We start from the raw sequence: 26889 nt of genomic DNA on the forward strand, positions 1-26889 counted from the left end.
GATCTCATGGAGGCATTTCCTCAACTGAAGCTCCTTTCTCTGTGATAACTCCAGCTGTGTCAAGTTGACACAAAAATAGCCAGTACACTTAGCTACATATGCAGCTAGAGCCATGAGTCTTGCCATGTTCTTTCTTTGATTGGTGGTTTAGTCGCAGGCAGCTCTGGAGTTACTGGTTAGACCGTATTGTTGTTCCTCCTATGGGGCTGCAAACCCCTTCAGCTCCTAGGATGCTTTCTCTAGCTCCTTCAGTGAGGACTCTCTGCTCCGTCTAATGGATGACTTCTGTATTAATTAGTCAGGCACTCGCAGAGGCTCTCAGGAGACAGCTATATCATTCTCCTGTCAGCAAGCTCTTGTTGGCATCTGCAGTAGTGTCTGGGTTTGGTGGTGGTTTATGGGATGGATCCTAGGTAGGGCAGTCTCTTGATGGTCATGACTTCAGTCTTTGCTCCTAATGTTGTCTCTGTAACTCCTTCCATGAGTATTTTGTTTCCCCTTCTAAGAAGGATCAAAGTGTCCACACTTTGGTCTTCCTTCTTCTTGAGATTCATGTGTTTTGCAAATTGTGTCTTGGGTGTTCTGAGCTTCTGGCCTAAAATCCACTTATCAGTGAGTGTATATCATGTGTGATCTTTTGTGATTGGATTACCTCACTAAGGATGATATTCTCCAGATCCATCCATTTGCCTAAGAATTTCATAAATTCATTGTTTTTAATAGCTGATTAGTACTCCATTGTATAAATGTACCACATTTTCTGTATCCATTCCTCTGTTGGGGGACACCTGGGTTCTTTCCAGCTTCTTGCTATTATAAATAAAGCTGCTATGAACATAGTGGAGCATGTGTCCTTATTACATGTTGGAGCATCTTTTGGGTATATGCCCAGGAGTGATATTGCTGGGTACTCAGAAAATACTGGCAGAAGTTAAGTCCTAGGATCCACGCATATAACAGGTCATTTGTGACAAATCTGTAATGCAGGGATCTTCGCCATGCCTTCTTCAAGCAAAATCTTTCTAATCCAGCTTTCCCACCAGGAAAGCTATTGTACTGTGATGTTTGCTCCTTGGGGAAAATGACAATATTCCACAGAGGTTTCTCACCTAGAGGACATTTGAATAGAAAGCTGAATTTACAAAATAATATTCTGACACTTGAAATGACTTCACATTCCCTTTCTCTACCTATAACTTGAGTACCTTTGGATTCTAATGACAAATTTCATGGTATTGCTATCAGGATTTATTGAAAGAGTCTAGAGCAATAGGAGAGAATTGTGGAAGATTCTCTGGAAGGACTTGCCACACCATGTAAAATGTAAATTTTCTTGACATTGCAAAGATTCCATTGTATAATTAGGTTCACCAGTGAGATCCAGCCCATTTTAGCACAGTTTTTATGTTTTCCATCACAGGTTGTATGTGGTGGATGTTTTAATGAATAGAGAATGGAAAATTGAGAAATTACAAAGTAGTATCATTTTGGCATACTAATGGGCTTGTGGGAAATTGTCCTTAGAGTCTTGAGTTTTTTTCTGCTCTCCATTATTCACATACAGAAATATTTATATTCAGTCTGTCTTTCCTTGTCTCACAATCATAATTATGAAAATATCCAAAATGCTAACAATGTAGGAAGTTTAATAATAGGTGTCAAAGATTTATATGCTTAACTTTAAAGTTGCTGCTTTGAGGCAATCATCTCTGAAGGAGGAGTACATGGTAATGCTGTCCTCACAGTTTTGCTGAGTGAGGATGTAAAAGGACATGCAAGGACTGTTGTACCCAGTTAATGAGAATATAAATTTTTATAACTGTTTGAAAAGACAGTTGATCAGACAATTATTAAATCCTTGAAAATAATGGTTTTTAACTTGGGACAATCATTTCTAGGCATATGCACAATAAAGCAGTGAAAATCAGCATAATCCTAATGCTGCAGATAGCAAACCATTACAAATGCACCAGTACTCAGAGGGTTAAGTGGAAATGTCCCATTTTACCTTCTGTTTTCTCTTCTTTGGTGCTGGGTGTGAATCAGGGCCTCAAATATGCTAAGTGTACTACTTGTCTGTCACTGAGCTATGTCCTCAGCCCCTCACTGTCATTTTCTTTACCACTTGCATATTTTATAGTCTCTAATTCTGATTAATTAAATTGAAATTAATTTTATTTTTGATTTTAATGTCTATGGGTGTTTTGCCTGCATATATGTCTGTGCACCATGGGCATGCCTGTTGTCCAAGAAGAAAAGAAGGCTTCAGAGCCTTTGCAATTGGATTTACAGGGTGGTTGTGAGCCACAGATGGGTGTTGAAAACTGAATCCAGGTTCTCTGAAAGAGTAGTTACTGTTCTCAACCTCTGGGCCGTCTATCTAGTCTCCTATATATTCTTAATTTTGATTACTTAAATTTTAAATTATTCATTAATATTTTGTTTTCTGTTCTAATTTAATGTCATTCTAAAGAACATTAAAGTCATAATGTCATTAAAGACCAGAAATAATATTCATGATAGCTCATTCACTCATGCAGTGATTATTAATTTCTTGATTATGCTCCATTTGTTTGGTTTTTTTAACAGATCATACTGATGATTTACCTCTTCATCTTCTTATATCATTATGTAAATACAAACACTTGCATTCATTTACCTTACATAACTGACATAATTCAATATTTTTAAATTAGTATGCAAAGTATTAAATGTCATTAGAGCATTTTCAGACACATAAAGGTAACAGTTGGGAAAGTGAGCTAGAGAAACAAAAATGAGAAATGATTCAATAAAACCATCATTTATTCCACCATTTACCACGTTCCTTTACTAGACTCTTGTGGGCTAGCTTTGTTCTTTACTATTTTAGAAAAAACTGTGACATGGTTTTGAACATAAAACTGATTACTTTGTAAAAAAGGACATTTCACGTTTTGAGTTCGTTTTTTATATATAAATGACTTTTCTATAATTGACATAATAATGACATATAGAAAGCAAGAGAGAATTAAACAGATTATAAAAGCATTGTGCATAAATATTGAGAACATAACATTATAGCTTCATGTTCCCAATAAATGTTTACATTTGCCTTTTATAATCCCATGTTCTTTCTTTTCTCTTCTCTTTCTCTTCTTTTCTTTTCTTTCTTTTCTTCCTTCCTTGCTTCCTTCCTTCCTTCCTTCCTTCCTTCCTTCCTTCCTTTGCTTATTACAGATAATGATGAACCTCTCTTGAGTGGATTTGGGGATGTATCCAAAGAATGTGCAGAAAAAATTCTTGAAACATGGGGAGAACTGCTGTCAAAATGGTGAGTTATAGATTCACTCTGCTTCTCACCTGTCACTCTCAATTCTTACCTAATTTGCAATCTGGAGCCAATAACAGAGATCTGCAAATAAGATCTCATTCGGGAATCTATTAGACATTTATAAGGATAATAACAAACACATGAATCAGTTTGAGATCATTAGAAACCTAATAAAGTCTCACTGATAAGAAAAATGTCCAGACATGGAATTCATAGGCAGAGAGGAAGAGGAGAAAGGTCATTTGGTCCTGTACATTGGAGAAGATAGGAATGACTAGTTAGTCGATTATAACCACAGATCTTGCCTCCTCCACCTCCACTCTTAAAGCCAGAGCTGCCTCTTGCTTGCCAAGTTCTAACTGAAGGAGTATAAGGTTTCTCTACAATGGCTTTGTGCAAATGAGACTTCTCCACAAGTCTACGTGTGGCTATAAAATCTGTTTTCAGCAGTGTGCCCTCTACTAGAGGGATGAGGAAATGTAATGAATACAGGCATGGTTCTGTGGTACTCTGAAATTAGATGCAATCAGAACTCTGTTTAACTCAAAATTTAGACATCCCCTACAACCTCTGGTGCAAGGAATTCCTTAGGGTTTCAGATATATACTTCTAAAATGTAGCTATTGGTGCTATGCGGGAGACCTGTCGGTGAGACCTGTCTTGTTTGCCCTTTTGAAGATACCAACCTGCAGCTATTCAGGCCAAATGTTTAACCGTTAGCAGGCCACAGACGTGGTGAACTGGCTTAAAAATCTACTCCAATTGGAGATGGTTCTTTTTCAGTCTGTTTTCCTCTCTTCCAATTATTAGTTATTCTCAGTGTTAGATAAATTTCCCCATGGAGTTTAAAGATATCTAAGTACAGTTGGCAAGTAGAAAAGTAGGGGACAGAAATCAGATATTGTCAGTTTTTTAATTGCCATTTGTGTGGGAAATTTTAATATAAAAGTGAGTCCCCAAAAAAGCATTAATGTCAGAGTGCTTCAGTGAGCAGAACAGCAGTTCATCTTTATAACAATTTTAAATAAATCTGTTAAATTGTTATGAAGAAAAAAATATACTCCATTGTTAATATCCAATAATCAGGGGAGTTTAGAAGATAGTCGTGCTGTGTGTGTGTGTGTGTGTGTGTGAGAGAGAGAGAGAGAGAGAGAGAGAGAGATAGGGGTAGGGTTTTCCCTTACCTTTGATACATATAATGCCTGAAATGGCAATGCTGAGTATCCTGAGTATGAGCATGATATGAGTGCCTTGCTGTATCCATTATTTTTTTTTACTACTAAAATAAATAGTTTAGGCTTACGCTGGGAATTAACTCTGTAGTGGGACACTTGCTGGGCATGCTTGAGGCTCTCAGTTTAATCATCAAAACTGCAAAACAAAACGTGACTGATTCCTACAAACTAAGCATGGTAGAACATGTCTCCAATCTCAGAGATTGGATGTGGAAGGAGGAAGATTAAGACTTCAAGTTCAGCCTGGGCTATAGTGCAGAATTGTATATCAAAGAATTTGGCTGGGCATGGTGCCTTTAAATCCCAGCACTCAGGATGCAGAGACAGAGGATCTCCCTGAATTGAAGGCCAGCCTGGCCTATATAATGAGCTCAAAGCCAGCCAGGGATGCACAAAGAGACCCTGTCTAAAAGAAAAACAACAAAAAGAGTTTGACAGCAGTGTTAGGAAGCCTGTTTACAAACAGTATATTACCTTCGGTTGCTGATTAGCATAACTTGAGGTGCTCTGGTGAGACATGTATAGCATATCTTTTCTTCCTTGGTAGGATGTCCTGGGTGGAAAAAGCTAAATTTGAAAGTGATCTGATCGTGTCTCTATTCTGATGTTCTGGTTATTATCATGAATGTTCCTTAGGGGCCTTATGCATTAAGGTTTTGACTATTAAACTTAACTGTATTTTTGGTAAAGCTGTGTCTCAGCAGATGTCATACCTGGTAAGGCCTCATTCCATTTCTGTGAATCCAGCACATTTTGTATAATGCCTTCATTTGTTTTGTTGTCAAACTTTGTTAAAATAATCAGCTATGTCCTACCATTCTCTTAAATACATTAATGGAATTGCCATCTATTTCTGCTGTCCTAAGATTGTTTCATGCCACGGACCACCCCAGTCAGGTATGGGGGTCCCTGGAATGAGGGTCCTTGAAGCTAGGTGGGTAAGGATTCGGCGGTGACAAACAGAAACAAAATCAGAGGCAGTTTGAATCTGAGTGTATTCTGCAGCTCTCAAGGAGGGGATTTTATACATTAAACCAAACATTATATCTCTTAGAAACTATATACAATAAAACAATCACAGATACTAACAAAAATCATTTGGCACAGTAAAGCACAAAATTCATCCAAGCATTACAACTCTAAAACTATGTATTCAGTGAATCACAAACAGAACAGGTAACAATTCTAAAAGGATGTATTCAGTGAGGGCTGTCATCCAAGGCTAGTGGCATATTTCAAGGAGCAGGTTAATAAATCTTTAATGGTCAGTGCTCTTAACCACTGAACTAACTTTCCAGCCCCATGGTCAATTATTATTTAACATCTAGTGCCTGGTTTTTTATAATCCTCAATGTATAAATTTAAACTATTTTAATTCTTTCTAATTAGGGCTTTCTTTACCATATACCAAAATCCACCTCCAACGACACACATGTAGCCATATGAAATTTTATTGTTGGGTAAGTTTTATCATAGTAGTTTTGTAAATGATTTAGAAAGTAAAGCGTTGGTTTCCCTGGGGATAAGGTCATGTTAGTGGCCCCATCTCTAGGGGCCACTAACCCATTATTCTCGCTTAAGATCTTGGCCTAGGCTACCAGAAACATGTAAATAAGAAAAGAAATAAGAGAAAACAAAACAGATAGATTGCCATGAGAACTGCAGCTCAATATTTTTTCTCCAGTGAAGAGTTCCACAACCGGTTCCAGGAGGCCTCCCACTTGAGGTTGATTGCCTCAGTCTGTGGAACTTGTCACACAGATCCTATTGGAGGTGGTATGGCAGTTTCAAATACTTTTGCTTGATTTTTTTTTATGTCTTCAGATATATAATAATCTAGTCTGTTTCATCCATCTGAACATTTTTGCCCATCCTATATGTTCTAGGATCTTAGGGTTGATATTTTAAATATTTACCAGACACTTAGCACAGCATCACATTGTGTGCACTCTTTCAACTATAACAATATTACAGACTTGTACATTTTTACACACAGGTTAGGCATTCTGATAACTAAACTGGCAAACCCAGAATTTGTTAACATAGCCAGTCTGGTCCTGATGCTAATTTATTTACTGAAAGTAGATTTTTAAAAAATTATTTTCACTTGGCTGGAGAGAAGTTTTAGCAGTTAAGAGCACTGACTGCTCTTCTGAGTTGAATTCCCAGCAACGACATGGTGGCCCACAGCCATCTGCAATGGGATTCAGTATCCTCTTCTCGTGTGTCTGAAGAGAGCAACAGTGTACTCACATACATAAAATAAAAAAATAAAATCTAAAAAAAATGATTAATTATGGGGGAGATGATGGGGGTGGGGCGTGTTCACATGAATGAGCCTGATCCCCTGGAGCTGGAGTTATGGGCAGCTGCCTGATAGGGATGCTGGGAATTTAAGTTAGTCCTCAGGAGGAGCAGTATGTGCCCTTATCTACTCAGCCATCTCTCTAGCCCCACTAAGATAGATTTTAATAACAGCACTAGGATCTATGTGTCATTCTCCAGGTTCAGTTGACTGTGACTCTTGGAAGATAGGAGCACTAATGTGCTCAGTATAAAATACTGTGCTAGTTATATGTAGAGTTAATATTGTCAATTATTACAATATTATTCTGAAAGAAATTTTACTAGTCTAAGTTATGGTTAGCAAATATTTCTGTGAAGAGTCAAATAGCAAATATTTCTGAAGACTTTGTGGGCCAATGATACAACTACCTCTACTGTTGAAAATCAAAACAATCATAAATAATAATTGGAAAAGGACACATAATTGTGTATCAGTTAAAGTTTATTTACCCCAAGGCCATAATGTTTCAAACCTTTAATTAATAGCATAAAGACTAATACTGCTTTTTGCTGGCAACTCTCCATATATGCACACAACCAAGGAAAAACTTATATGAATTGCCCTTATCTCTCGCATCAGGGTGCAGAATCATAAAACAAGTAATGAACAGTTTTTAAATACACTGTGTATTATTCTCATACAATTTGGGTGATGTGAAAAGTCTCAGACATATTTATAATGTACTGGTGTTTCTTTGTATCAGTGACTTGTGCTTCAATCTGATAATCACAGGAGCATTTCTGGGTCAGGATCCTGCTTTAGTGACTTATTTATTAATCGTGGTTTTCCAGTCACAGAGGAGCTGTGGCATGTCTCAGGATCGCCCATGCTTTCAGTGAACTGACCAGCCTCCTTGATCTTTCCGTATTGTGGACATAACATCTGACTTTATAATAGGGTCAGTTTAATACACAAAGCACTGAGATCAAGCCAGTGTTTGACGACAGGCTTTATTTTGTTCATTTTACACATGAAATCTGAAACCCAAGGCTTTTGTAAATGTTCTTAGCCACCACATAGATTCAAGCTGTTACTTTAAGAAAGAGACATAAAATCTGCTGAAAACATACTTGAAATATTGTAACTGAGAATATATAAATATGCAATTCATAGTTGCTGTTGTTGTTTCTTGATGCCCATTAATTGAAATTTTTCAAAGACTAATTTTTTTTTTTTTTTTGTGTGTATATGTTTTTTGCCATTTGGGTGCAAAGTTAGAGGTGGGCAAAAGGGAAAGCTGAAGTTATACATTTGTGAACCAGGTGATAGTCTCTGTGGAAGCAGCAAAGCATTTCTCTAGCATCTAATTGTACTTTTGCTCTAACTTGTACATAAGCTGTAACCAAAAAAACAACCCTGTAGTTTCCAGTTACTTTTTGGTTGTTTGGTTGATTGCTTGGTTTTTATTACAACAAGGTTTCTCTGTGAGTAGCCCTGGCTGTCTTGGAACTCACTCTGTAGACCAGGCTGGCCTCAAACTCAGAGATTTATCTGCCTCTGCCTCCCAAGTGCTAGGATTAAAAGCCTTTACCACCACTTCCTAGCTTCCAGATCTTTTTTAGATAATGATTTAATGATACTTAGACACAGTGGTTTACAGGTGCCATGTTAATGATTCATTTTTTTATTATAACTCTGTTACCTTCTTATTTCTTTGTACACCATTTTATTTTCAGTAAAGAATCTTTCAGAGCCTCTTCCCTTGCCAAAGTAATGAATTATGGCTTTATTTTTAGGCATCTCAACTTGAGTGTGAGACCGAAGCAGTTGTCATCCTTAGTGAGAAGTGGTGTTCCTGAAGCTCTTCGTGGAGAAGTCTGGCAGCTGCTAGCAGGCTGCCACAACAACGATCACTTAGTAGAAAAGTACCGAATACTCATCACAAAGGTCAGAGAGGTTATAAAGTTTAGAGTGAATGGTCAGATGTTTTATACTTTATCTTAAATAAGTATAGCCAAAAATAATGTCGTTTTCTTTTGGCACAAAGATGAATGCACAAAGTTTACTTCCTCAGTTGAGTTTATCTCAGTGGTGGGAAATGTCCTTCCCACCTGGAATAAGTTTTGAGCCAGACTGTATATTCAATGCAGTGTTTACAATGTTTTGTTTTGTTGGGGTGGGTTTTTGTTTACTTATTTTTCCTTTTTGTTTTGTTTTTTTGGTTTTTGAGACAGGGTTTCTCTGTGTATCTAGTCCTGACAGTCCTGGAACTCATTCTGTAGACCAGGAACTCAGAGATTCACCTGTTTATGCCTCCTAAGCACTGGGATTAAAGATGTGCAGCACTAAGCCTGGCTTTTTGGGTTTTTTGGCTTTTTAAAAGGGGCCCTGGCCTGTCTAAAGCTCACAGTGCAGGCAAGATTAGCCTTGGACCTGTGGCAGTTCTCCTACCTAAGGCTCTAAACTGTTGTCATGAGCTATCACCCTCAGCTATAGATTTATTTTCCTTAAAAAAATGCTTTTGATAAAGAAGGCCTTCTTTTAGTTTCTATACTTAATAAGAAAATAATCTATAGCCTTACATGTAACATAATTCAATCCTCTAAAGTGAAACCCTTATTTTCACAGTATTCCCCTACTTCTTCAAAGTTTCACAAACAAAGCAAGAAAAGAAAGTATTTCACTTATGCCATATTAACATGTAGAGTGGTTTCTTACAAGTTAGCCAGCATTTGTGCCTTTTGTACCCATATTACTGGGTTTGGTTTGAGTTTTCTAAAAATTGTGGGAGTTTATTTGCTAGGAAACAGCTTCTCTGATAGGTAATAGGTAAATTTGAAACCTGGGTTATGAAGATACAGATCCATTTTATTTGTTTTGTGTGAGTATGTGGGCATGCTAGTGCCCTTGTACATGTGTGGGCAAGGAGCAGAGGAAAACAGTTAGGGGTCCATTCTTTTTTAATCTGTCTTTTTGTGATGCCCAAGGGCCACTCTTAGGTTCTCAGGCCTAGGTTCCTTTAACCACTCTGTCCCACCTGTGAATTTTTGATAAGAGAACGAGGTATAAAGTCTTTGTAAAGAAAATATTTAAATTTTATTAGAATTTATTTTATTATATTATCTTTTTGAAATTGTTAAAATAATCTTATATGGAAACAGCATACGGAAAGGACATGATCTTCAAAAGAAAATGTTATGTCCAACATAAACAGAATTGTAGGCCTAGGAAGCCAATCTCAAGAACAGTTGCCAGGCAGTGTTGGCAAATGCCTTTAATCCCAGCACTTGGGAGGCAGAGGCAGTAGGGTTTCTGAGTTCCAGGACAGCCTGGTCTACAGAGTGAGTTCCAGGACAGCCAGGGCTACACAGAGAAAACTTGTCTCGAAAAACCTAACCAAACAAAAGAAAAGAACAGTTGCAGGCCCTTTGTTGAATGTGCCCGACAGATCACAGTGGGAGTTATAAAGGAGTGGTAGAACCATCTGTGTCTTTTTATCTGATATACAGCTTCTGAGGCAGGTTCCAGGAGAGTCTGTTTGTGCCACCCTCTCTAGGGCTCAGGAAACACTGCAGAAGAGGAGGGTGGGAAGGGATGGACTTCAGTGTCTTCCAGGCAAATTGTAGCTCTTGAACTCTCAGCAGCTGAGAGTTGGACCATCTGCCCAAGACTTTTTCATGATTGTGGCCTTATGAATTCATTCTATCAGGTAGGAAGAGACAAGGTCCTACCCCTTCTTGTATCTATAACAGTTAAAGATCACTGTGGCAGAGAGATGTTTTTTTCAGTGATGCAGTCACTAGCACGCGGCCCAGCTCCTGAAAATAACCCTCCACTTGTGCTTCTGTGAGTGACCCTACCTTAATTTGTTGGTTTACAGGAAGAAAAAAAATGGAAGGATGAATGTGTGTATGAAAATGTTATATATTATAATGTCATTATGTATAATTCATACATGCACACATACCTACAAAAAAAAGTATTACAGTCGAAAAAGTTCTCTCCTTATTAAAGGTTAAGAATCACTGGGCACTGGTGTTGCATGCCTTTAATCCCAGCACTCAGGAGGAAGAGGCAGGGGAAATCTCTTGAGTTCAAGGCCAGCCCAGTCTTCAGAGTGAGTTCCAGGGCAACCAGGGCTACACAGAGAAACCCTGTTTCAGAAACACACCCCCACTACCACCACCACCACCACCACCACCACCACCACCCACACAGACACAACAAAACAAAACAAAACCAATAATCTTTGGTTCAGGGTCTTCCTGTGCTGTCGTCTGGTTAAATGAAAAATCAAGAGCTACCGAAAGTGTAGCATACACTTGCACACAGTGCATAAAGCTTGGTAATAACGAGATGGCGACCCTGGCTTATATATTTATTGTACTTTTATGATTGTTTTAGAGTGTGTTCTTTGTGCTTATAAAATCTTATGCCATGTATTGATAGCTCACTCCTGTAATCTCAGCACTACATATGTAGAGGCAGGAGCAATTCAAGTTAATCCTTAACTACATAGTAAGTTTTGAAGCTAGTCTTAGTATGGCCTCCCTATCTCAATCTCTACTCTGCATAAACCACTGTGTCTAAGTATCATTAAATCCCTATCTCAATCTCTACTCTGCATGAAGTAATAAAGCCTCAAAAGAAAAAGAAAAAAAAAAAAGAAGAAATGTTAAATGTTACCAAGGCTTTCTTCTTTTCTTTTCTTTTCTTTTTCCATGGAATCCATTGTATAAAATATGCACTTGAAGGTTGTTTTGGTTTTTTTTTTTTTTTTTTTTTTTGAAGACAGAGTCTCACTCTGTAGCCTTTGCTAGCCTGAAACTTGACCTGTACACCAGGCTGGCCTTACAGAAATCGACCTACTTCTGCTTCCCAAGTTCTGGGACTAAACTACCACACCAGAACAAGCACTTAAGGAGTCCTCCTGGTCTCAGGAAGTGATCCCCTCAGCCTGCTTCACTGCTTCCTGTCTTATTACTGTATTTGAATCTGGTAACATGTCAGCTGGAGCTGGGCATGAAAGGAAAAGAAGGCACTTTCCAATTTGCAGCTCCCAGAACCTGCCTTAGTGCCTTCTGTCTTTGGCTGTGTTTTGTTTTGTTTTTTTTAATATCTTATATTTAAGTCAGTATCTCGTACTGTTCCTTATGATTTAATGTTTAGTTTTCAAAGTTTATAGGAAAAGTGCCTCTACAGTAAATTCACTTTATAATTAGAGACTAGTGGGTCACATCACACGCTGATGTTCTCCTTCCCACCTACTCGTTCCTTTTTACTGTGTGTCTGTCTCCTTTTCGGCGCTGAACAAAGCCATGTGTAAGGCTTTGCTACAGTTACAAACTTATATCCAGGCCCTAAACTAGCAGCACTTATATGTCACTAGTATTTTATCTCTTAAGTTGCGTGTGCAGTAGACGCCATGAAGGCCCATCCACATCTCAAGTCTAGAAATAGAATGCACCAATGACAGCGTCATCACTGAGCAGATTGTTTCCTTTTTAAATAAAATTCTCTCTCTGGAACTTGATAGGCAAAGACTGAAATCATGGGAACGTACCTCTGGGCACTCAGTGGCGAAAGGTTGTCTGTTGAGCAGGAAGCACATGGAGTTAGGAAGCCTGAGCTCTGACCTAGAGTTCTCACTCTTCCATTTATAAACGCGCAGTGAGGTTCTTCACCTTGGACCAGTCATTGGGATATCAAATGTCTGTGGTTTCTATAGTTTTGGATTCTATGTGCACAGATTTAACCATCAGTGATAGAGATCTATCAACTTTTCTTTCTTATCATTATTTCCCAAATAATAAAATCTTAACAAATATTTGCTTAACATTTACTTTGTATTATATATTGTAAGTAATTTACAAAGGATTTATGTATACAGGAGTGCCATATATAAATACTTCTTCCTCCCTCAGTGCTAGAGATTGAACTCAGGATCTTGGTCAAGGTAGGCAAGCATTCTACCATATTCCCATTTTCCTGCTGTACCATTTTATATAAGGGATTTAGCATCCATGAATTTTATATTCAATAGAGGTCCTGGGACCAATTTTCTGTGGATACCAAGATGTCATTCAGGCTCCTCCTCCCTGACATATCGCATGATCAGCCTGTGATCACAACCATAGATCCTAGGAGAGGATGCCAGAACAGCCAGGAGCAAAAGAAACCTCAGGCAAGCACCATGAGAACTGACTCCCTGGCAGCTTCAGTGAGACAGCTCATTTTAGGGTAGGGAACAAAGGGTATTTAAACCTTTGAGGGGTGAGTAGGGACCACCAGGCTTAGTGGACATCATTGTCAGGGGCCAGGGTGCTGGGGAGGCCTCATTAACATTAGTAGGAATTTCAGGTGCTGCTAGGCATGACCTTATAAGGCAACAGGAAATTAAAGCTATGTGACCTCCTCCACATATCTTTGTGAAAACATTTCCATTCTATCTGTCAAATCTGCCTAAGAAGTTCCAGGGTTTCCTGCATTCCAAGAATGTGGATATATTGTCTTGACCATTTTGAAGTTGTTAGTGGGTTTGTTTTTTTTTGTTTGTTTGTTTGTTTTGTTTTGTTTTGTTTCCTTTTGTTTAGCCTGATACAGGTTGGTGAGCCTGGTCTAAAAGCTTGGGATCAGAACTGTTTCTGACTTGTTTTCTGTTTCCTGGTGGTGGTGGTGATGGTGATGGTTTTGTCTGTCTTGGTTTGATTTGGTTTGGATAAGTTGACTTATCAGTTAAACCACCATGATAGGAAAATTGAAGTGCTCTGAAACCTTAGGCTATTGCAAGACTTTTAGCACTTCCTTCTAGGTCCTGAACTTTAAGAATAGGAATGCATACCTAGTTATTGCAGCTTCATTTAAAACCTCTTGAAACCTAAAAACAATTTTTATTGTATTTGGCAGGTTTTTTTTTAATGAAAAAAAAAAAAGGATTGTCTCTGTTTCAGTCATCTATAAACAAATAAAATTTCATGAGAGTTTTAGAAAAAAGTACATAACCACTGAATTCAAATGGCATTGAAGGTTTCTCATCTAAGCTTTCTAAAAGGTCTTGTTTTCTGAAGTCACCCTGGAGGGTGTAGTCTGGGTAGAGTGTGGTATTGTGGTGCTGCAGGTGCTCAGAGGAGCTCTGTTCAATGTGAGGAATGCTGGGTAACCCAGAGTGAGACTGGGCTGAGGCTGGAAGCCAGTAGGGGCCAAACCTTAGAAAGTGACATATTAATGGTTTTGTGTAGCAGGAAAAGAAAGTTGAATCTTTGGGGGGGGGCGGGGGGGGGGTTGGTTTTTCGAGACAGGGTTTCTCTGTATAACCTTGGCTGTCCTGAAAAATCACTTTGTAGACCAGGCTGGCCTCGAACTCAGAAATCCACCTGCCTCTGCCTCCCAAGTGCTGGGATTAAAGGCGTGCGCCACCACCACCCGGCAAGTTGAATCATTTTATTTCATGTTTATTTTATAGTTTGTTTTTCTAATGCTGGCTTTTATACATGCAAGTCAAGAGTTCTACTGTTCAAGTGTGATTCTAGTCCCAACTAAAGCCATACATTTAGGGTTAAAAAACGGTATAACACAATAGATTATGCTAGTGCAGAGGCAAGCCAGTTTCTTTGAGTTTGAGAACAGCCTGCTCTATATAGTGTGACTCTGCCTCAAAAATAAAATAAAATAAAATAAATGAAAAGTTTAAACAAGCATGTAACATGATTTTATATGTCTGACAAAAGGCAGTTTGTCTTGCTTCAAGTCCTAGCTTCCCTGTTTTCTACCTGTCTTTGTTGGACAATTTAATATCTCTTGGCATAAAATGTGATAATTGAACCTTGCTTATGACTATTAGTATTAATAAGGATAATTCATAGTCATAATAAGTATAAGCTGCTGCCTAGTTATTGTTATTTACTTATCTATTATTTCAGTTTTAGAATATTATTTTGGCCTCAGTGAAACTGTGGCAAAAGATAAGTGTGGCTTGAATTGGGGTGCTGGAAACACTTTTTAAGACATTCAGTAGGTGATTAAAGCATTAGATGGTGGCAGACTGGTTGGCTGTCTGGAACTGTAGGATTCTTTTTCATCCCATGTTTTCAGACTACAGCTGTGCTGAGATACTGGAATATAAAATTGCAGATCAGGAGACTGATGGATATATTGTGTAAGAGGTTCTCAGGGGTAGAACCCTCAGCATACATGTGCTAGGGACTGGGAGAGTAGGAACAGGAGTGCCTCAAGTTATCAGTGAGTGACAGTGATTTAAATACAAAAAGCTCTGAGGCAGGAGGCTGTCCCTTCTGTGCTGCTCTTCTCTACTGAGGCCTGTCACATACTGTTATTAGTCTCCTTGAACACGTCTCTGGGGTCCTTACTTTCCTGAATTAAAGTGTTCACACTTCACTGAACTGTGATTGTAAGCATCCTTTGCCCACAGTAAGAAAGCATGTATAAAAATAAATAAAAATACAAGTTGGACCACATGGTTTTTTGTTCAAGTGTACAGATCTCCTAGGATTACTACAGTTGCAGCATTTGTTTTCCTTTACTGATGAGGTGAGGCTTTATTCAGGCAAAATTATACCATTCCCACAGCACCCAGTTTATGAAAACGGAAAGCACCGTTTATGACATTATCCAAAAAAGTAGTGTGTTATTTCAATTTGCATTGTTTTAGATAAGTAGAAACAAGATTGAACTGTAAGATGCAAAGACTTGGTACCTGAATATCTGTGTACTGTCACTCCACTCAAGTGGAGTACCTAACTAAACTGAGGAAGAAGGAGAGACCAAATACCATCATTTCCAAATATTAGCCAATATCTAATAAATGATAAAGGAAAATTGAGGCTGAATATTGTCTCTCATCTGTAACATCTTGTGCAGCTGAATTAGACTTCCTCAGGTGCCATGTACTGTTAGCATGCTTCCTCCTGTGACACTGTCCTTTGTTCTTGGGGACACAAAAATAGGACTTTCACCCTCTCTCCTCTGGTACTGTACTTCAGCCCAAATCCTGACTCCTCCCTCTCTCCATCCCCACCTCTGCCTATGTTTCTTACTGGCAATCTGAATTCTGCTCATTTACCTATGAGGAAGATTGCAGACCGACAAGGAAACAGCTTTCAGATACTTCCTGTGAGCACACCAAGTCAGTGCCTACTGTGCCGTCCGGAAGCTCCTCTGTGGGAATAAATGGTAATGAGTTGTCCAGCACGCTAGAGTGTGTGTGTACCCTAGCACACGTTTCCCTTCCCTGCCCCCTTTCTTCCTTTTCCCAAGCCCCTCTCTCTGCTTCTCCTCCTACTCCTTTAGCCCCTCCCTCTGTGCCTTAGTTCTGCAGTAGGCTGGCTTTACGAACATTCCTGCATTGCAAGGCTTTCGGTTAAGGATGAATTGTGGCTTTTGTTTGGATTACAGCATGCAGAATCACAGGTAACACTCTGAAATTGAGCTAAGCAGATAAATTGTATTAAGGTGTTTGCAGAGATATAATAGTACATTGGATTTAATGGAGAAAATAATCTTGGTTAATTTTTATCAATGATAATGTTTTCAGGATTACCATGAGGAGATTCTCCTACAACACGTAAAATAAAAGAAAATGAGGGTTTATAATTTCTTTCTTTATGTTGATCTTGGAAGCATGGTATTACTGTTCCTCTGAAGTAAGGGCCGTTTATGGAGGGGGCTACTTAGGGTAAAGTGGGAGGGGTGCTGGCAGTCAGAGCTAGCTAGGTTCTTTGTCTAGGATGTGGAATGCAAAATGTAAAATGCTCTCTCCTTTTCTTCTATCAGCTGTTCAGAGGAGACTCATTACAACTCCTGCTGAAGCTACTAATCTTCCTCCCTCTGCCCCTCCCCCACCCACACTTGGCCTGAAGACACTGTCCCCAGTTTGCCTTACTCCCTTGCTATGTGTATGGTGAACCTGGCAGTATGGCTGCATCTGGGACTGGCCAGACAACTGCTGTTGGCTTTCCCTATTCCAGGAAGAATTTAAAGGGAAATTGTACAGCAGGCAGTATACCCACCACAGCAGCAACCCCAGGAACGTGGTGACTAGGGCTCCCTGGCTTTGTCACAGGCATGCAAAGCTGACTGCCATAACAGTAGCTGCTCCTGAGAACTGAGACAGCAGCCAGGTGGCAGCATGAAGTGAGAGCCAGTTCCTGAGCACGAGATGAACTCCACCTGGGATGGTAATCAGAGCAGCCATCCTTTCTGTCTTCTGGCACTGGGCTACTTGGAAACTGTCAGGTTCTGTCTTTTGGAAGTGCTGATTATTGTCTTTCTAACTGTATTGATTATTTCTGGCAACATCATTGTGATTTTTGTGTTTCACTGTGCACCTCTGTTGAACCATCATTCTACAAGTTATTTTATCCAGACAATGGCATATGCTGACCTCTTGGTTGGGGTAAGCTGCCTGGTCCCTTCCTTATCACTCCTCTCCTACCCTCTTCCAATTGAGGAGGCCATGACTTGCCAAGTATTTGGTTTTGTAGTGTCAGTTCTGAAGAGCATCTCTATGGCTTCTCTGGCCTGTATCAGCATTGATAGATACATTGCCATCACTAAGCCTTTAACCTATAATACCCTGGTTACTCCCTGGAGACTACGCCTCTGTATTTTTCTGATTTGGCTGTATTCCACCCTGGTCTTCCTGCCTTCCTTCTTCCACTGGGGTAAACCCGGATATCATGGAGATGTATTTCAGTGGTGTGCAGAATCCTGGCACACCAACTCCTACTTCACATTGTTCATCGTGATGATGCTGTATGCCCCAGCTGCCCTCATTGTCTGCTTCACGTATTTCAACATCTTCCGCATCTGCCAGCAACACACAAAAGAAATCAGCGAAAGGCAAGCCCGATTCAGCAGCCAGAATGGGGAGACTGGGGAAGCCCAGACCTGTCCAGATAAGCGCTATGCCATGGTCCTATTCAGAATCACCAGTGTGTTTTATGTCCTCTGGTTGCCATACATCATCTACTTCTTGCTGGAGAGTTCTACTGGCTGCAGCAGCCGCCTTGCATCCTTCCTGACTACCTGGCTTGCTATTAGTAACAGTTTCTGCAACTGTATCATTTACAGTCTCTCCAACAGTGTTTTCCAGCGAGGACTAAAGGGCCTTTCAGGGTCTGTGTGTACTTCTTGTGCAAGTCACACCACAGCCAAGGACCCTTACACAGTTAGGGGCAAAGGACCCCCTAATGGATCTCATATCTGAGGGGGGCTCATATATTCAGTCGCTCTATTTTCAAGGAGAAAGGATGGCTTTGGTTCAGTTTTTTTCTCTCCATCTCTGCTTCCAGTTCGCTAGAGAATTAAGAGCAGCTACAGACTATCCAGATAACCTTCATAGTTTGCAGAATTTCCTTCCTAAATGAGATTTAAAATTAGAAGAATCAGGATCATGAAAAGAATCACTCTTGATCCAGTTTTTGAAATGTCATGGAAGTGACTACAGTTCTCAGATTCAAAAGGAGTAAAGCCATAGTTGACACCTCTCCCCACTGGCGTGGCTGAATCTGGGTGTGAAAAGCATCAGCATGTTAAAAATAACCATTTTCTTGTCCCTTTCTGGATTCTTAAATGCAAGTTGGAATTTATGTGCAATTGGTATCTTCTAACAGAAAATATTAACATATATTGATGAACTAGCAAGGATTTTCTTTATTTGTGCCAAAATATAACTGTACTGCAAGTTTAAGCATTCATTTGGATAGTGAAATGTTTTCTTTTCTTGCCTTTTGAGAGCAATCTCCATAGGATGAGTAATGTGAGCACTGAATATTAATTTATAGAGTTTTGAAATGAAGCAACTGTGCAGTGAAGCCACACAGTGTGTGAGAGCCAGCTGCTTTCACCTCATGCTTCTGAGCATTGTGAGCATGTGTGCAGTAATGACATTACAGTGCTCTTTCTGGGCCTCTGTCTGTAAATATTGAGAATGTGTACACTGAGTTGGATTTTTTATAACAAAATATATTTAAATAAATAATAGATGGACAGCTTTCTAGTTGTAATGTGAAAATATGTTTTTTAAAGTGACTGTAGTGTTTTCTGTTCTAATCCAAAGTCTTCAATGAGAACTGAGTCCACTGACGCAATCAGCCCAGGGTCAACGTAAACTGTCTGTCTTCTAAATAGTCAGCTAGCATCACAGTTTTGGAAAACATTTTTTGGACCCTATTAAGGAGGCCTCCTGGAAGGGGAGCAGGGGACTCTGGTTGGGCCAAGTCTCCTTCATGCTATCCTATTTTTGGAAAAAAATCCTTTGAGATACATTTCTTGCCTCACTTGTCTGGTTTTGTTTTTCCAGAGCATTAACAAATGTATAGGATTTTATTGTTTAGAACTCAGATATTCTGTGTTTATAAGTAGAGTTAACCTTTTAAAAGTGTCTTGAAAGCAAGAGAATTGTTTGTCTAATAGGAGAGAAGGTGTTTGTCAGTTAGTGTCAGAATCCCCTCTACTGCATGCTAGTTTTCATTTTTATTGTCAGAAAAATTAATTGGCCTCTGCCTTTGGCTAGAGGTTGTAGTGTGCATACAACAGTTATATTTGGTGAAGTGGACAATGGAGGAAACCCAAAAAAAGGACACAGATACTTTATAACATAGGCAGCTATGCCTCCTCGCCTTTTCACCCTGATGTTAAAAGACTGTTCTTTTAAAAAAGAAGACATGTTTCTTTCCTTACACATACACACCATTCTGGTATTGCACCCTTGCAAACAAGGCAAATAATTTTTACTTGTATATCCATAGCAGAGTTTATTTGTTCTGTTTGCTGTGTTTTCTGACTTTCCTAAAACTCACTATCTAGACCAGACTGGCCTGAACTCACAAAAATCCACCTGTCTCTGCTGGGATTAAAGATCCACCCTACCCTACTTCCAGCCAATTTGGATTTTATGTTTTAACCTCATATGTGTTCTGTTTTAAGTTTTTTAAATGACTGAGAATTATAAAACCGTTAAAATTTCAGATTCCAAGTTATATTGGCAGGTGGGTCTCTGAGTTCAAGATCAGCTGCTGAGAGGGGGGGGGGAGGAGAGAGAGGGAGAGAGGAGAGAGAAAGAGAGACTGATTCTGAGTTCTCCAAATCTTGCTTGTTCTTTATATGTAGTATTAGCCAAGTTTGGCTCTGATGATTCAGAATTTAGAGCTCATGCTGAAAATGCAGGGTTAGAAATAGCTTTGTTGGATTTCAGCTTCAAGGAGAAATTGTTTTCCCCTGGATTCTGAAAAACAGTTTGTAATACATTTCTCCTTGCACTGCACAGCTGAGAGGTTAGCTCTATAGATTTGGTTTGGATATGTTTCATTTCCACATGGTGGCTCACAACCATCTGTAATGGGATGCAATGCCCTCTTCTGGTGCGCCTGAAGACAGCTAAAGTGTACTCAAATAAAATAAATAATAAATAAATCTTTAAAAAAAAAAAAACCTGTAATAAGAGAGTCGACTTCACTCTTAGAAGGAGTTAAGTCCCTTTTGTTTTTTGTTCTGGGATTCCATTTTGTAACAGTGAAAAAGAAAATTGTTCTGGTAATATCTAACCAAGCTGATATGTTAATCTAAACACAGCTTTTTAAATAAGATTTTTAAAAAAAAAAACAGGTGCTTAGTTTTACTAGTATTAATTTCTGGTTTTATTAAAGACATTTTTTTGGTGGCGCACGCCTTTAATCCCAGCACTCGGGAGGCAGAGGCAGGCGGATTTCAGAGTTCGAGGCCAGCCTGGTCTACAAAGTGAGTTCCAGGAGAGCCAGGGCTACACAGAGAAACCCTGTCTCGAAAAACAAAAAACAAAAAAAACAAACAAAGAGTAGAATTTATATTGCTTTTGGGCGCACAGACTAAAGAAGAAACTAAGTAAGGTAAAGGAAAACATCCAGATAGACCCTCTATTACCCTAGGTACTAACAGATGTCTTTTCAGATTGTCTCTCTCCATTGTTCTGTGTAAATGTTAAGGCTTAAGGAATAGATTCTATAGCTCCATTCATTGTCTGCATGGCCATTTTATTTATAATTTGCTGGGTAAGAAGAAATGAAGGGCATAGTTACATAATCTTGGGGAGGGGGCGATTCTCTGCATCATAGACTCAGTTGGTGTTTAATCTTTTTATTCTGCCACATTTATGGCAACATTTGATGACATTTTGTTTGAATACCAATCTGACTAGTTCAGAGTCAGAAAAACATGCATACTTTTAGACTCAAATACCTCAGATAGCTCATTTAACTATGGTATTTTACTAGCATCAGAATACACATATGCTTTTAGAGATAGTGTAAAATTACCTTATAGTAAAGTTTGAAGTAAGAGCATGCTAATTCTTTAACTTGTAAATGAATTATGTTTTTATACAGTGATTTCAGTGAAAATATTTGTGCCACTTAGAAGTGAGGAAGTAGTTGCATTTGAGACAGTACCCACCTCAGACAGAGCACTGAGTAGCCCAAATGGGTACTGGAATTATTCACAAGCTTGCTTCTTCCTACTCAAAGTCCTGTTTTGGACAGGTTTTCTTTTTAGCAGTATTGCTGGATAAATTCTATTTGAGTCTTTTATAGTGGCTTTTCTTTTGTACTTAAATAGTTTATGTAATATTTTTAAGATTGGAGAAACTTGAACTTTCATACTATAAATGAACTATCTCGAGTTTAACGGCAGGTCTACAGGCTCAGATGGTAGAATGATATGGGAAGGGTTTCCTCGGCTTTTCAAAGATCCATTTGGAAAATGTGCAGTGACTTTGTAGGAAATATCTTAATTGCATTGACCATGTACTTCTGTATTAAAAAGATCTGTGAAATAAGTTATTGGCAAGCCAGGGTTTATTGTTACATGATCAGTTTGGAAGATATTTCATGGTGGGGAAATAGTAGCATTGCAAGTTTGTTTTTTCTTTGTTTTGTTTTGTTTTGTTTTGTTGAAGCCTGTAAGTCATGGAATAATGTAGTTTTGTATCATTTTCCTGTCTCAGCTTGAAGAAAAATCAAATGTAAATATACTAAATTATATACAGTGTTGATATATATTGTTGAGGTAACTGTTTCTTATGACTGACTGCAAGTGAGTCACTGGCATTTCTTTAAAAATTTGGGTGATAAAAGGACATCTGACACAGTAACAGTGAACTTTGAACTGAGAATGTAGAAACCTGATTAGCTGGTTAGTAAAGTAGGAAGAGAAAAAGATGCTAAAGGTTCTTTCATCCATTATAGGGATCCATAGAACTGGATCAGGTAACAAATGTGGGTGTACCATTGAATGCTTCATGAATAAAAGTGATTATCTTATATAAATATATCTGCCATTGTTTCACATTTATGCAGTATGTTATGGTGTGCTTCCATACATTTCTATCGTGCAGGCTCAATGCTAGATCACTACTCCATGCTATTTAGCAACCCCTGAAGACCATATGACAACTTGTTTACTTTTATTGTCTGAAAATTTAATGAGTGCAAGAGACAGTACCCCTGATAGCTACATCCCCAGAGTCTAACACAGAACCTGCTCCAGAGCACAAGTCTTAGTAAACAGTAAAACAACAGTTTTCTATCTCTGTCCTCTTTTCCTGACATTGGGGGCTTTTGTATCCAGAAGAGGGCATTTCCAGTGAGGTGTCATCTCTGTCTTACAGAAAATTCTATTCTTGATGTTTTGTATGGTAAGTCTGTAATTGGGTTTTCTAGGGACCTCACAGACAACCCCACCTGGAGGAATTTATCAAGGCATCCTTAGGAGAGAGACACATGGTTGGTTTTTATTTAGGATAAGTTCACATAATGGCAGTCTGTTTCCTGCAAGTATATCATTAAGCACACCTTGTGCAGATGGCTGCCCGGTGGAGAGGGAAGTTCATAACACCGTTCTGGCATGTGAGGGATCAGCATTGTGATTGCAGAAGCCTTGCTATGCAGACACAGGAGGAGTCTCTGGCCAGTGCTGACCTGCCTGTGCTGTTGAGTACTGTGTTGCTTTCATCTAGTTCTCTTGTCACTTGTCTTCTCATCAGACCCCTTGCAAGTCATGCTAGCCTTTGAAAGTCTTCTTTTAAGATGATTTTATGTCACTGATTTTATAATTCATCATTTTACAGCTTTCTGTTTGGTGATCCAAACAGAAAGCTAATTTCATTAGTTTGCTTCTGGGGCAGCTTGTCTTGGTCTTAACATAGTGTCTATTTGGAAAAACAAAGTATATGGGGTCTCTTAGGGAATTTATAGTATCATTTGGGCATTGGTGAAATACCAGATACTTAGGCCATAAGGTCATGTGTATCAAAGAAAAGAGGGGTAGTAAAGGATTAGAAATAATTGTTCTTATTCTGACTTTTACATGGGGAACCAAGCCCAACTGCTCCCATGTGCTATGACCAGAATTCAGACCTCTGCTTCTTGATTGTTCCCCCTTCTGGTACTTTGTGTTGCAAAGAGTTAGAATTTAGTTTGAACGGGCCATCACCTGGACATGCACAGCTACACACGTGGCTAAATCTAGTCAAAAGGAGTATAAGCAACGATATACATGTAAACCCCAGGCTGTTAGGTTTTAGGAGAATCTCATGAGCACCTTATTCAATCTACGTGCCCAACAGATGGCACAGCAGTGATTACTTTTAACCTTACTTAGACAAATTAGGAAGCAAAGGCTTAAATACACGGAGCTTCTAAGTGGGGAACCTTGATTATAACCCAGGCCTTTCAGACAGCAATGTCCAGGTGGTTACTTCATTTACTTCTCAGGGGAACCTAACAAGTATTTGTTTCTAATTTCCTCCTTTTGTTGGTCAGGAATGTTCAGGCTTAGACAGGGTAAGAACTTGCATGGTTGGGAACTTTCACAGAGTAAATGAAAGCACTGTACCCACTGGGCCACCTTGTTCAGTATATTTGCCTTATATTTTTTGAGAACAGTTTGCCCTGTGTTACCCAGACTGCCCTTGAATTTCTGCCTTAGGCTCCTGAAACTACTACAGTAACTGGGGCTGTAGGTATGCACTTGTCCCTGCCTGCTTCTCATTTAATACTACAGCTTCTTGGAAAGTAATCAGAGGCCGAAACAAACACAGATGCGGGCTTCCTAAGGAACCCTTGAAATTAAAGTCCAACTGATACAACCTGAAAAGAGTTCATTATTGTAGAACAAGGCACTGTTTAAAACAAACAAGCAAAAAGGTCTGAAATTCAAATGTAAAAGATATTTTTAAACATCAGACAAGCTCAAAAATAAAGCTTAAGTAGGGGTAGCTAGTAAAATAAGAAAGGCAGAGGCAGGATAGTAAGTGAAGAGAGAAACAGGCTCAGTTAAGGATAAGTGAGTATCAGGGAGTCGTAATGTTAAGGCCCAGTGCAGACATAAGGAGACGACGTGGTGCTTTTCATTGAAAGATATCAAAACACCGAGGATGGAGAAAAGCTCTAGAAGCTCGGTATGAGGAAGGAAGCCAGAATTTTATATCCAGTTAAACTATTATTCAAATGTGAATATAAACCCACTTTATAACATACGGTATATTTGAATATATTCACCAGCCTTTCATACATTCTTAGAGAGTTGCTGAACAATGTATCTCCTCAGAATGAGAAAGGAGAAATAAGTAAAATCCAGGAAAATGTCTCCAGGGAGGAAGAAGTCCCACAAAAAGAGAAAACACTGGGGAAGAGGCTGTAAAGGTGAATTAGATAGTAGCTGGTCAAAAATAAGCAGAAAAAAGACATCTCAGTTAGAGGTCTGTTCTTAAGGAGTAGATCTTAAGAGTTGGTTTATCTGTGGTATTGTGGATACAAGGGAGCCTCAGACATTCAAGAGAGCTATACATTATTACTGAGCTGTACATCATCAATGACAAAGCTATACATTATCACTGAGCTATATACACCTGGGTTTAAGATTCTTTCAGACTTTGAAAGGAATTATACACTGATATTTGCATAGTGTGCTTAGATACGGAGAAAACCAGACAAAATAGGACATTTATGAGAAGAAGAAAAAGGTAAAGGAATAGAATCATAGATGTACTCTGACTCATAAATCATATTGAATTAGCCAAAATTGGTAGCAAAACTATTGAGAATTAGGGGGAAAGAATTGTGGATGCAGACCTGTGAGTGGGCAGAGCCGCAATATCTTCTCCCATAACTTAGAAATCTGTAGGTAATGTCAACAATAGAATAGCCAGCAAAATTAGCAGTTAAGCATTCCATTCAGAATTAAGAAAGACAACCAGCTGTAAAAAGGGGGGCTACCTTTGAGGAGTGTGTGTGTGTGTGTGTGTGTGTGTGTGATTGTAAACTTTGTGTCCTCTGATCTTTAAGGGAGGGTTGTTTATAATGAAGAACATAAACTGTGTTCAGCCAAAGGCAGTGAATTTTAACGGAAGTCAGAGAGGAGGTAACTAGCTGCTGGTTTGTAGGAAGTGTGTGTGGCTAGCACCACCTTACCTGTAGCCTTTAAGAAGCAGTTTCCTGTTACTCATCTTACATCCTTCTCCCAGAAAGACTGGCAAGGTCAGTGTGTCCCTATGGGAATTATGGGGAATTCTGGAGTCATAAGGCCTTTTGGTTCCTAGTCAACTATGATATGTTCTGTGTGTAGCTCCCTCCAGGTTTTTAATGTTTAATTTTCATTGAGAGACTACAACAGCTATTGAAATGCATTCTTTTTATACCATGAGAAGCAATTTATATCATGGGAAGTAATGCATTAATGCAGATGTCTGTGTAGGGATAGATGTTTTCTTAGCTGGGATAGAGGTGGTGAGAGAGTACAAAATGTTGCTTGGAACGTGTAGGTGATAGAGATGTGTATCAAGTAAGTTTCCATAGAAGTCGGTGCATAGGCTCTGGGAGAGGGTTTTTCTGTAGGTCTGTACTCTTCTGCCCTCCCTATTCCCCTCTCTCCAGGCATAATGGTGATGTAGAAAGCATCTAGCTGGGCAAGATTAAGCAAACAACAAAAGTCAGTAAGACCCCAGTAAATTCATCTGTAATGTACCAAATGTATGATTTCTCCCAATGTATGATGGGAGAAAACCTGTTGCAGGTTAAACATAGAAATAAAGAATTATCCTTTCATAAATTACTATAATTGTAGTCTTATTGCTAGAAACAGCACACCCTCACATCTCTGAAGTCTTCTCCCAATGATTTGCAGAACCTCTGTACTGAAGCCTTAGGTATTTCTTCTTGCTTTTAGAGAATGCATTGGGGTTAATGCTGTCTGTTTGGAAACACTGACCTATACATTCACTGTGTAGATGTACTTCATTGGGAAATTCTGGGAGTTATAGTTAGAGCTAAGAAGGCTTGAGGACAATGTGTCCTTTTCAGAGCAGGGAACTAGCAGGTCTCCTTTTTTAAAAAATATTTTAAAAATGAGGTTGGGGGCCAGCGAGATAGATGGTTTGATGAGTAAAGTGCTTACTGCACAAGCATGAGGACATGAGTGTGGGTCCCCAGCACCACAGACAGCCTGGGACTCGTACTATAGGTCCCCAGAGATTACAACAGGCCTGCCTAGCCATGCTCCATGTATGGTGAGTGACTTTAGGTATGTTAGTGATGAAACAAGATAGCCTTTAAATACTTTAAGTAGTTGTCTCTTGACAAGTCTTTCAAGGTTAATTTTTTTTTTTCGGCAAAAAAATGCAGACCTCTTCCTGCATTCTGAATGTTGTCTGGCAGTTTGGAGATGTTCTGTGAACGGTATTATTCATTGTGGTTCTCATTAAGCACTTTTCAGAGCAAGGAACTAGCATGGAGTTGTAACATTCCATCTCAAAGAATATAGCTGCTTCACAGCTGCATAGTTTTTGCTGCACTCTCAAGTATCTGACTTAAGTCATTATTTCTAGAAGAAATGAGCTTTATGAAAAAATAGTTGGGTATTTGTTGAATGTTTAAAAGAGAACCATTTTAGTAATTGTAATTTAATGGATTAAGTTATATAAAAATATAACTTAAGGAATGTAAGAATTGACTTGGGTTTTGTATTATGTACTGTGTACTTTATGATAACTGTGTTTTTATTAATTT

The 26889-nt window shown here is 38.9% G+C and overlaps 2 protein-coding genes across 5 annotated transcripts in view; both read left to right on the plus strand.

Annotated features, from left to right (window-relative positions):
• The window catches only part of Rabgap1 (RAB GTPase activating protein 1), a 125300-nt gene that overhangs the window by 59225 nt on the left and 39186 nt on the right, over positions 1–26889 (plus strand). For all 3 annotated transcript variants that reach the window (XM_021155632.2, XM_021155634.2, XM_021155633.2), the window contains exons 12-13: positions 3220–3313; positions 8632–8782. In XM_021155632.2, coding sequence (XP_021011291.1) covers positions 3220–3313; positions 8632–8782 — 245 coding nt within the window. The remainder of the gene's footprint in view (positions 1–3219; positions 3314–8631; positions 8783–26889) is intronic.
• Gpr21 (G protein-coupled receptor 21) lies at positions 14257–19871 on the plus strand. 2 transcript variants are annotated; one of them, XM_021155652.2, is made up of 2 exons: positions 14257–16261; positions 16625–19871. In XM_021155652.2, exon 2 carries the CDS (start codon positions 17010–17012, stop codon positions 18057–18059), a length of 1050 nt encoding a protein of 349 aa, XP_021011311.1. In that variant the 5' UTR covers positions 14257–16261; positions 16625–17009; the 3' UTR covers positions 18060–19871. The 2 variants fall into 2 exon arrangements, with proteins under 2 accessions (XP_021011311.1, XP_029330441.1); XM_029474581.1 differs by having other exon boundaries at positions 14257–16024.

Source organism: Mus caroli, chromosome 2 (assembly GCF_900094665.2).
Source record: "Mus caroli chromosome 2, CAROLI_EIJ_v1.1, whole genome shotgun sequence".
NCBI classification, from domain to species: Eukaryota; Metazoa; Chordata; class Mammalia; order Rodentia; family Muridae; genus Mus; species Mus caroli.

Coding starts and splice junctions, on each gene's coding strand:
- Gpr21 (XM_021155652.2), top strand. CDS start 17,010: ATGAACTCCACCTGGGATGGTAATCAGAGCAGCCATCCTTTCTGTCTT.